Source organism: Sebastes umbrosus, chromosome 7, assembly GCF_015220745.1.
Source record: "Sebastes umbrosus isolate fSebUmb1 chromosome 7, fSebUmb1.pri, whole genome shotgun sequence".
Lineage (NCBI taxonomy): Eukaryota > Metazoa > Chordata > Actinopteri > Perciformes > Sebastidae > Sebastes > Sebastes umbrosus.
In genome coordinates this window covers 21,055,809-21,067,799 of record NC_051275.1, presented here as the reverse complement: position 1 = coordinate 21,067,799, position 11,991 = coordinate 21,055,809, and the positions used below count along the sequence as shown (strand labels likewise).

The window sequence follows — 11,991 nt, the reverse complement described above, 5'->3', positions numbered from 1 at the left end:
TGCCTGTTCCGTTTAGTAAATCTTAATATTAGACTTACAGATTTACATCTTACATTTGCATTGTAATCTTTTAAGTTGGTCCTTAGGCCATGAACAGAAATCAATATAGGTATTTGGCAATTTCTGTCTGTTTTAAGTAGGGCTGTCAATCAATGATTGTCCATCATTAATAGCGATTAATCACACATCTGTTCAAAATATACCTTAAATGGAGATTTGTCAAGTATTTAATACTTGTAACAACATGGGAGTGGGCAAATATGCTTACTTTATGCAAATGTATATATATACATATGTATTATTGGAAATCAATTAACAACACAAAACAAATATTGTCCAGAAACTCTCTCCGGTGCGGCATTTAGCATAAAAAATATGCTCAAATCATAACATGGCAAACTGAAGCCCAACAGGCAACAACTTGCCCCAAACTGCATGGGATTATCATAAAGTGGTCATGTCTGTGGGTACCCATAAAACCCATTTTCATTCACATATCTTGAGGTCAGAGGTCAAGGTACCTCTTTGGAAATGGCCATGCCAGTTTTTCCTCACCAAAATGTAGCATGAGTTTGGATTCGTTAGGTTTTCTAGTTTCAAATAATGCCAGTATCTTTACTCTAGCTTTAAAACAGAGCCCGCTATGAGGTAAAATAGCAAGTTGTGTTAATGCGTTAAAGAAATGAGTGGCGTTAAAACCAATTTGCATTAATGCGTTATTATCGCGTTAACTTTGAAAGCCCTATTCAGTAGTGCTGTGTAGTTATTTTGATAGAAAATACATTTTCTATGCCACATGGGGTTTTCTGGTCTAGAAACACGGATTCTCTTGCAGTGTAACTGGTTGAAAACTATGCATTATTTGGCCAGAGACTCCTTATATATATGGCCCACAATTACAAATGTTTGGCTACTCCCTGGGTTAATTGGTTCAAATTGTGTAGGGTAGTTTAGCAGAAGTCCATTAAGTGACCTGTCGTTAAAGAGGTCAGACTGTGGAGGGCGCTGCAGGCGGCAGCTTCTCCTCTCTGAGGGAATGTAACACAGAATTCCTCTGTGGAACAAAAGGACCTGTTAACCAGACAGCCACATGGGAAGCACCACAGAGGGGTTATTGTGCATGAGTGAAAACTTTTTTTCTTTGTTTTTCTCCCCCCTCCCACCCTGAATGCTGACACTCTAATTCACCAACATCATCATAACACACTGTGGTATTAGCTGAATATGCAATGTAGTGCACCATTCTCAGGCTTCCTCAGGTCTCTACACTGGCTCCCTGTCTCTCAGAGAATTGATTTCAAAATACTCCTGCTGGTTTACAAACCACTAAATGGTTTAGGGCCAAAATACATTTCTGATCTTCTGCTATGTTATGAACCATCCAGACCTCTCAAGTCATCTGGATCAGGTCTGCTTAGTGTCCCCAGAGTCACAACTAAACATGCAGAAGAAGAGTTCAGTTTTTATGCACCAAATATTTGGAACAAGCTCCCAGAAAACTGCAGGACCTACTCCAACTCTGAGCTTTTCTGTTTGCTGCTGCCTTTTATTAAACCAGATAATGATCTTATATACTGCACTATTTTAGTTTCTATCCTAGCTTTTATTTTTAACTTGTTTTTATTTTCTAATCTTTAATGTTTTTATGTTTTTTTTATGTTTTTATGTTTTTATTCTGTCGCAATGTTCTTGACTGTTTATGGAAAGCACTTTGAATTGCCCTGTTGCTGAAATCTGCCATACAAATAAAGCTGCCTTGCCTTGCCTTTGTGAGCCTTTTCCTCTAAAGACAGAAATACTGACTTCATACTGTATCTTGGAAATTAATATTGTGTTTATAGTGATATGTTCCTTGAAATTTCTTTTAGACAGGCTGCAGGTCTAAAATGTGTAGTTTTCTGTCTAAAGCTACTGTCTTTTTCTCAAGAGAAAGGGCTATAATTACATCTAGTTTGTCCACAGTTATCTGCCTTTTCCTATCAAACAAGAAAAAAAAAACACAGCCTTTCCTCTGAATCCCCTCGGGGGCTATGACAGCCCCCCTATCCCCCTATAGTCCCGCCCACCTCCTCTTGCTCTATCTCAGGCATTAACATGCAAAAAACAACATAAGTCAGGGAAAACCAAAATCATGCCAAAATAAGGAATCCACAAACTGTGGATGTTTTTTTTTGGGGGAGAATGAAAACAGTGGATGATGCGTCGACCACCTTTGCAGGCGTGCAAAAACCTGGGCTAGAAATAGTAAGGGATTATTAACAATGGAGAAGTGTTTGTGAACAGGTTGGGAAAGTTTTTGGCAAAAAAAAAAAAAGCAGCTTTTCCTCCTTGCACGGATGCGGTTTCGAGGAATGGACAACATGTAAGTTTTGATAACAGAGCAGGACGCACCTACTGAGCAGTTTATCACCTGGTGCACTTTGAAGCTTTGCAAAACAATTTTTAATGTTTTCATGTTTTCTGGGAGTGGAAATGGACCACAACTCCAAAAGCTGCTTCTTGGATCTGTAATAATATCCATGTGTGTGTGAAAATCTAACAAAGACATGAACAATGGCAGAAAGAGAGAAGAGGAAGAAGAACGCGGCCGTGTATCGAAGCGTCTCTTTCAGAAAGTTGGGCTCCTGGAGCGCCAACAGGAGAGAAGAAGAGCAGCAGCAACTCAAAGCAGAGGACTTGGAGGCAGCTGGTAATGTCAGTGTGTCAAGAAAAGTTTCCAAAATCTCTGCCACCGCCACCGCCAGCCTCCTCCAGACCGCAGACCCAACAAAGAGAGGCTCCTCCACTCCTCTCTCCTCTATTTCTCCATCCATCCGACAGCTCACTGAGAAGTTCAGCAGCAGCAGAAGCTCCGGAGCCTCACCGGGAGACGGCGCAGCGGTGACGCCGAGCAGCAGCACTCTTCCTCGGATTAGAGGCTCCAGGAGAGACCGGTCTCCTTCTCGGAAGTCTTTCCACGAGGACAGCAGCGGTGGTGGTGCATATTTCCAGGATAGCGATACTACTGCTGCAGAAACAGACAACAAAGTGCAAAAAAAGTTTCACTCTGACACTGAGGAGAAGCTTTTTACGCCTTTATCAACCGACAGCAACTCTGGTAAGAGAGATTATGATTCACACATCAATGCATGTTCATCTGATGCCAGAAAGACTTTGACTGCAGATGAGGAAGAAGAGTATGTTACAAGTAGAGCACCCTGTAAATCTCACAGGAGTTATCCCCCTACTACACACCACACTGACTTTATCCCCTTGCACCCTGACAAGTGGCCAAGTGTCACCAAAATTAGACAACTTTTTGATGAGAGACAAGGCCAAGCTACACCTAAGACTGACTCTTATGAGAATTTAAAAGCAGCCGGTGGTGGAGGACATCCGTACGAGCTCAGCCCCGGTGAGGGTGCTCCTATCTCGGATAGAAGTGACAAACTCTCTGATATTGAAGCCGGTAGCCTGTCTTTGCACGGCAGATGCATAGTTGGAGCACAAAGCCGAGAAAGCAGCACTGCTAAAGAGACTTTTTGTCACGGTATGGACTTTTCTTCCAAAGCTGACCACTCAAATGATGAGGAGGCAGACTTAGAGACACAAAGCTCTATCAACGACAACGTTTCTGGCGTAAAAACTTTTCAAAGCGGCAGCAGTCGTAGTTGCACTGGGGGTAGTCATTACCAGAGGATTAACCCATCTCCATATAGTCCCAGCACTGAGGCAGAGGCTGCCCACAAGACCCCCAGAACGACAGGGTTGACATCTGACCCCAGCCCTGACCTTCAACCCCCTGCTACTTCGTCTCGGAGTCGATCGGAGAGCTTGGGCACCTCCTCCTGCTCCTCCTCTCTTCAGCGGCCGACAGTGAGGGAGAGAAGGGATAGACAGGGGGTCGGGCTGCCCAGGGATAGTTTACATTCCTCACATAGCTCCTCTAGAGCGCCAGCCCCCACCTCCTCCTCCGCCTCCCCCTCCTCTGCTCCAGCTCCAGATAAAGCCATTACCTCCTCCTCTACTGTAGCTCCCTCCACCGAGCTAAGAGCCCCGGCAAGAGTTGCCTCTCCCCTCAGCTCCCGCTGGAGGTTTAGCTCTGGAGACGAGGAGGAGGAGCACGCCAGGAGAAGAAGAGGAGGCGGTTGGAGTGTTCCCTCCGGCTCGGCTCCTTCCATCTCCCACAGAGCAGGAGAAAGGGGCGCCCCTGAGCGAGCAGGTAGCTGTTTATCCCGCAGTAAGAATGGCTGGTGGGGTGCTAAGGGCATTGGCAGGTCTTCAGGCAGTGAGGAGGACAGCCCCGGTTCTTTAGGCCCCCACAGTCGAGAGGCAGTGCGCCGCCGCTCGCTGAGAAAGAAGAAGAAGGTCAGCGGAGCTGCTCTCGCGACAGGCCGTGATGATTATGACGATCATGATGGCGAATCAGAAGACAGCGACAGTGACACGGGCTTGACAATGGAGCACTTAGAGAGGCACCACCAGCAAAACACAGGAGGAGAATATGCGGGAACGGTTACTCGGAGCCACTCGACAAGAGATCCCAGCGGTCACAGTAACAGAGCCAGGGTGCAGCAATGGGAGCGCATCTCCTCACCTGTGACGTCCACAACACTTCCTGGTGTGTCACGGGTGTCAAAGGTCAACATCCCCCCATTTGTTTCCAGTCCTGGTGGTTCGCGTTGCAGCAGCCGATACTCCAGCACTGAGACGCTGAAGGAGGAGGACCAGGCGGGCTGCGCCAACCGTGCAGCAAAGGGGCTTTTAAACACAAGCGTAGCAGGAGGCAACACTAGCAGAGTTGCATCCTCATCCATGCTGAGTAAAACTTACCATGGGAATTTCACCATGTACCGCTCCCCAAGCTTTGGCCATGGGGATAACTTTTCTCGTAACCCTCTGCGGGTGCGCCCCAAGATTGTGCCTTCAGTCACCCCCTTATCTAGTGTACTTGCCAGAGAAGGTGTGGTATCTGCAGGGGTTAAGGGTAGTGAGAGCACGGCGTTAAGGAGGACAACAGCAGGGGATGGGGTGGCTGATAATGATAAAAACCAAATATCCTCGTCCAACCCTGATATCACCTCAGAAACCATGTCCCTCTTAAGCTTTTTAAAATCTGACTTGTCAGAACTCAAGGTGCGGAAAACGAGTGGAGACAAATCCGGGGTCGTGGAGGGGTCGTCAGTGTACAGGATGGGCTCACGGACTCACGGCGGTACCCTGCTACCTTCTGGTCGTCGGCCGTCACTGAAAGACCTGACTGCCACCCTGCGGCGTGCAAAGTCCTTCACTTATTCAGACAAACCCACAACAGCAGTGAGGTGTTACTTGACAGGTGGCGCCAAGAAGAGGAGCTCCTCTGAGCAGCAGCTCGACTTGGATGGCGAGGGGGATGGAGGGAGGGTGTTGGTGTCAGATAGGGAAGTAGAAAGTGATGGAGGTGATTTTAGAGTTGGAAGAAAGAGGGATTATGGATTTGATGATGAGGATGAGGAAAGAATGCCAACTCCGTTGCAGGAGAGGTATGTGCAGGAAGCCAGGCAGGTCATTCGAGATATCTGCCAGATGAGTACCAGAGAAGATGATGATGTAGACGTAAGGAGAACTGACGATGATTTGGGGGATGAATGTCTCCAGGTCAAGGATACAAATGAGGAGAAGAAAGCAGGAGTGAGCGTTAAGGAGCAGGCAAAGGCCGATCAAGAGGCTGAGTTTAAGAACACGAAAGACAGGGATAAACATGAGAGGGAGAGAGAGAACAGGGAGAGGGAGAGGAGCGAGAGGGATGGACAAAGTATGCAGTTGGAGAAGCTAAACAGCAGTGGCACAGAGTACAGGGAGAAGGCAAAGAGACAGAGCAGAGAGACGGAGAGAGCCTTGCTGAAGGGCGACTCGGAGGAAAGCATGTTCTACGACCGCTCTGTGGATGAGCTTTCAGGCCACGAGTCTAGTTTAACAGATGAAGGGATTGTAACGGAGCCAGAGACGGGCCCCAGTGACCTCTCTGAGAGGTCATTCCTGGGGTCAGCAGGGGTTAATTTGGGGTCAAGGATTGCTAGGGATGTGCTAGGGCAGCCTGTCACCGTATGGAAGCAATCGGCTCTCCATAAGGTGGAGGGGTTTAAGCAGGAGAGGGAAGAGATGACGGAGAACAGCGTGCATTGTACAAATCGTCTGAATGAAGTCAGCGCACCTCCCTCCTTGCCTCCGGCCCATTTGGCTGAGAGTGACAGTATCATCATGGAGCTGAGCAGCACTGCTGGTATCAACAATGTCAACACTACCAGTGAGGAGATCAACACCAACAGCGCTGTGTCGCAGAGGTCAGCAGGCACCACAGGAGGAGGAGGACTTGAAGCCCCTGCGACACCAAGTTCAGTCCGTCGAAGGCGCAAGTTCTCCCCTTCTGGTAATAACAACACAAGCTCTGATTCCAGTAATGGCAGTAATGCAGAGTCAACAATAGCAGCTGTTGGAAATGGGGAGTCCACAGTCTACCGCTCTCTCAGTGACCCTATGCCTCAGCGCCACTGTTCAGTGTCAGAAGAAGGGAATAACAATTTTTCGTCTGTAGACAGCAACCTGTTAGGATCCCTGTCTGTCAAAGGAGGAGGAGGTGCTCCAGATGCCTCCGCTGTGGCCTCCTTGTCAGAGTACAAGGGCAGCGTGGCCAGTGACTTGTCAGTTTACAGCGATGGCGGGCTACGGGACGAAGGCGTTCGTGACTACAGCGGGGTGATCAGGAGCATCGTGGCAGAGCCAGGTGCAATGGACAGACTGATGACGGACGACCATGGCAATGGCAAAGCTCCCAAGAAGAAGTCGTTCAGTGACCCCAGTCGCCGTAGCGATGCCCCTTTACTTTCCCAGAATGACCCTCAATTCAAAGGTCAGACCGGCAGCACTCAGCCAATCAGTGAGCTGGATCAGCCTGGTCAGATCCCACCTTCCAGCAGTGAGCCAATCCTGAGCGAGCAGAGAGGAGAGGAACTGTGGGAGCCAGAAGTGAAGCCTAAACACGCACTGCCGACACAGCCAAATATAAAAGTCAAGAAAGCTCGTTCCCAGTCTGAATGCACCCCCCACACTGATATCCACGATGATGAAGATGATGATGTCATAGACGAAGGTGAAGAAGAGACAGAGGTGCAGAAGTTTAACTTTAACCTCAAGCTGGCTGAGGTTCTGTCCCCTAGAATGGTTCGTCGGCCCACCAGAAAGCGTCCGAACAGGCTGGCTCAGTTTTTCCCACATGAGGACCCATTTGAGCCCCCAGAACTGGGTTCAGAGGAGCAGGAGGATCACAGAGACCAAGCCGACCTCACCCCTCCTCTTCCATCACTGCAATCCAAACCCAAAGCGAGACCCAAGCATGTCCGCCACGCCAGCGAACCCGCCACCTTTATCCCCATATCCCCACCTCCACAACTTCAGCCGCTGAAGGAAGTGGACTGCCTCGCCGTCCGACCTGCCGCAGAGCCTCCGACCTCGAGTAAGCCTCCAGGAGACGAGGCCCCATCTCTGGAGGATGTGACCCAGAAATATATTCTGCAGCTGAGCGCTGCTGAGGGCCCGGGGCCTCTTCCTGCAGCCAGGGATGGAGCAGAAGGTTCAGTGTCGTCTTCAGAGGGGCCCAGCGAGTCCGGCACCAGTGGAATTACAGAAGCTGGACCACAGAAGAAGAGCACAGAGGACACTGCATCCATAGCTATCCCACAGAGGACCAAGCCCAGAGTGGTGAGTCCACTTTTTAAACCATTTTCAATGCTGCGTGTGTGTGTGCAAGTGCAAGGTTGGCATGCTCAGTGCTCTCTTGTTGCATGGTGTCTTTGAGTTCTGGTGATTCATGCTTTTAAATTTGGTTTGTGTTTGAGTGAGAGAGAAAGGGGGTATAAGTGATTTGTAGTTCAGATGTCTCAAATATGGTTGAAAAGGTTGATTTTTAGTGTAATAATGGAAGACAAAGGGGTTTGGAGGTAATACCAGTTATATAATGTTGTCTGGTACAGTTGGCTTGTTCTTCTGGTTTCATAGCTCCATGTGTGTGCCTGAAGTGCTCTGACTCAGGACCCATATGGTAAATTTCAGAGTGCATTTGGGAGCAGCACTACAATACAGAAGCCATTAAAGGCTGAACAGTGTTAAACAAACATCACAGGATGTTATTAGTTTGATTAAACAAGTCTCAGACAAAGGGCATTAAGAGGTGGACCAGGGCCCGCTGCGCCTGTGTGTCTGTTTTCATTTATTTGCTTCATCCAATATCAATTGTCTCTGTGCCAGAATCATAGAGTCATAGTGAGGGGATATAATAAACACAGTGTGTGTGTGTGGATGTGTGATTGATGCTGCATTTACTCAGTGGTGTCTAAACATTGGGAGATTTCTGGCTTGTTATATCATAGCGATACAGGTTGACTGATTAGGTTGTGACCAAAAATCAATATCATGATGATTATACAGAGCAATAAATTGACAATATTGTTATTAATACAGGAAAAATACACACAACAAACATGACAGTATAATGTCATGACAATATAACCTCACAAAAAGAGACAAAAAATAAAGAAAGTACTTAGACAAAAGGAAAATAAATAACAAGACAAAAATAAAATACTCACTAGAGCAAATGTTTTTCCATTTCATGTTGTGTTGTGCTACATTTCGGTGGTTTGTAGGAATTCGTTTTTCCAAAACTTTTGTATTTTTTTAGTTAACTTAAATTCAGATTAGTTCTTGATTTGAGTTTTACAGAATACTTGTATTTATTATATGGGGACAATTTTTATCCAGAACCCCTGACGTAATGTTTAAACGTGTAAATGTAAAATAAATATTAAGTGGCCTTAGTCAATTGGATATTGGTCCACAACCTTGCAACATATGGACAATAGAAAAACAAATGCAACGGGTCTTAATTTAATATCTTTTAAACCACCGCTGGGTAGAATAAGAACTACGGTATATACTTACAGCTAGAAACTTTGTAGTCAAGATAAACCTAAACTAATGTAAAATTCTAAATACAGATTCTTTTAACTGCAGCCACGCATGTAACTTGTGTAACAGTGCGCAGTGGGAATTAGATTTCTGTCTGTGTGTGTTTCTATCTGTCATTCATTGCCATACACCGCTACCTTTACTCATAACACACCTCCTAGTGCGCACACACACACACACACACACACACACACACACACACACATACACACATACACACATTATCTCTCCAGGAGGTCTTTACCTGATGTTATTATACAGTCATGGGTGTGACTCTGAATAGGAGGGGAGAAAGTAGAAACAACATTGGGATTACCATCCTGTCTGAGCTCAGGACAGAACGTTGCAGACACATCATGCTTTCATTGCGTCATGACTGCTTTTTGTTGTTGTACAGTGACTTGTGCATCCCTCTGCTTGTAGTTACTTGTCATTTGTCTTTGTGTATGTTTCAGTAATGTGGACCATGTTGTTTTTATTTGCTAAAAAAACTTTTGTTTCGCTTTTCGCTCCTAGACTTTGACATTCTCTCACAAATTTGCATTGCTGCCCATTGTTTTTATTATATCCGTCTATTGCCCTGCTCTTCATTAGTTTGTGATTGTTTTACTCTCTCGGCACCATTGTCCTTCCTTGTTGCCGTAGAGACAGTAGCAGTAGCTGGCGGGTGACCTCACCAGGCAGGAAATGGGTTTAGGGAAATGGGAAGTTGTTGTGGTTACTGAAGTGTTTGATGATGTCCAGAATTACCGGCTGGCGCGTGTGTGTGTGTGTGTGTGTCCGTGCACTCCATTGTGTAGCATGTGTGTGTTATAAACTGGTTTCCTCTTTCTTCTTCTCTCTATGTATGTGTGTGCATGTGCACATTGTTTGTCTGGAATATATCAATGGTTTGTTCAAACGCCTTTGAGTATTGCCAACGCGCTGTGTTTTAGAGCGCTGCCCTGCAGCTCTGGTGCACGGTGACGCTGTGTGTGTGTGTGTGTGTGTGATTTGGACTGAATGTAATAACAACTGTGCCAAGCTAAAGTGGAGCGCCAGAGATGTTAAGAAAGAAAGAAGGTGAGAGAGGGAGAGAACAAGTTTTTTCCTTTTCTGGAGACTGGCTCGTTTCACCCACAGAGCAGTGCCCACTTTTTGAGATCAACATCTCTCATTGTTTAGATCTTTATCTGTGTTTCTGATGTCCTTTTCTTCACTATTCCTTTGTGCCTTTTTCACTGTTTCTTCTTTGTTATCCGTCCAGATGTCAGGTCATTCAGCATCTACAGTATAGTCAAAGTCTGTTTCAGCCCATACCCCATCTCCATTGTCTTTTTTTTAATATTAATTCTCCAGCATTCCTCCTCCATGTTATCTTATTCTGCTCTTTGCTGTCTCTCTCTCTCCGTCTGTGTCTCTGGAACATTGCAGCGAAGTGAGGTCATAACGTTTGTCTCGGTGTGAGGCAGGCTGTCCAGCCAAATGTCAGGTAGAGAGTGAGACAGACGGAGACAAAAAAAGAAGAGAGTTGGAAGGAAACGCTTGCTGGCTTAAAAAAAACAAAACGTTAGAGGATCAAAATAGAACTGAGAGAGAGCTGAAGAATGAACCGGTGGTGGAGGGAGGAAGAGTGAGGGAATGAGAGGTAACGGGAGACGACGGTAGAAAAAGGCTGCTTTTTAGTTGAAACCGCTGTGGGGTCATTGACTCATGTTTACCTTTTTTTGCCTCATTAGAACAAAATCCTACTTTTAAAGTGTGTGTCGTGTTCCCAAATGTTTGGTCACCCACTGGACAGATTTGGGGAAACAAATGTGCTTGTTAACATCAATTTAGACGTGAAAGCTCTAATGTAAGACATCTGTATTTGAGAATTTTGTTTCAAAATATTATTATATGGAGTGACATTTATTGATAAAACTGTGTTGTAACCCAAACTGGAACATAAAACCCGTGGAAGAATGGAGTAGGGCTGTCCTCGACAAAAGATATTCTTATTCGACTAACACTCATACGATTTTGTTGACTAATAATGGATTAGTTGATTTAATCGACAGATTTGTAAAACTGAGTTTGTTCACAAAGAATCACACAAATTCACCACTTTAAATCTTTTGTTTTCCAGAACAAGTTTCTTGGAAATAAGTCATTCAGCATGAAAAAAGCATAAAAAATGACTAATTCACTACGAGAAATCTTACTCAACGAAGACCAGAAACGACTGATGAGTCGACTAATCAACTAAGAGCGGGCAGCCATAGAAAGAAGTGCACCTCGTGCACCGTTTTGTCCACATTTAGTCCACTAAATGTGTTAAATAGGTAGCAACAGTTTGTCCAGTCAGCGTAAAACAAGCTTCAAACAAATGGTGCTGTAACATAACTGAAAACAACAGTGTAAATATGATATGCACATTGATGGATTATGATTTGTCTTGAAGTGTGTGTACAGTGTGTGTGTGTTTCCGCTAGTGTTTGTATAGTTTTCACTTTAGCAGGCAGCAGGAATGTGGCCCATCTTTCCGTCTCTTCTTGTTGCATAACGGCTACTTCCCAAAAGAGCTGAAGATCAAGGAGGCCCAATGAGTCATGCATTAGTGATCATGTATTAATAAGTTTCGGTACTGGTGCTAAAACAATACGATTTTGTCATTTTACTCGTAGGAATATAAAAAAGGAAAGACTAGAACAGCACTGTTAACATTATGCACTACTAATTTGACTTTTTCATATTGCCACATTATCATGTTTTGAGCAAGACGCCCTTCTTCAGCGTGTATTCTGGCAATTTCACAATCAATATACACTGGTGGGTTTATTGATAAGTTGTAGGTCGTTTTTTTTCTCTAAAACCCTGCTCTTTGATTTAACAAAATAAGCCAAACTTATCTAATGTATCAGTGTTACATTTTGTCTTAATACAAGAACTACCTGCTTGAATAATAGCGTCTAAAATGATCAACATTTATGCAATATTAACATCAATATTAATAAGTAAACAAGACTAATAATCTGGTGAATCATTCAG

General features: G+C 45.2%; 1 protein-coding gene across 1 annotated transcript in view; it reads left to right on the top strand.

The window, feature by feature from the left end:
* The first annotated feature begins 2,553 nt into the window (after positions 1–2,553).
* Positions 2,554–11,991, top strand: part of LOC119491663 (rho guanine nucleotide exchange factor 17-like) — a 66,846-nt gene continuing 57,408 nt past the window's right edge. The window contains exon 1 of the mRNA XM_037775824.1: positions 2,554–7,716. Coding sequence (XP_037631752.1) covers positions 2,554–7,716 — 5,163 coding nt within the window. The remainder of the gene's footprint in view (positions 7,717–11,991) is intronic.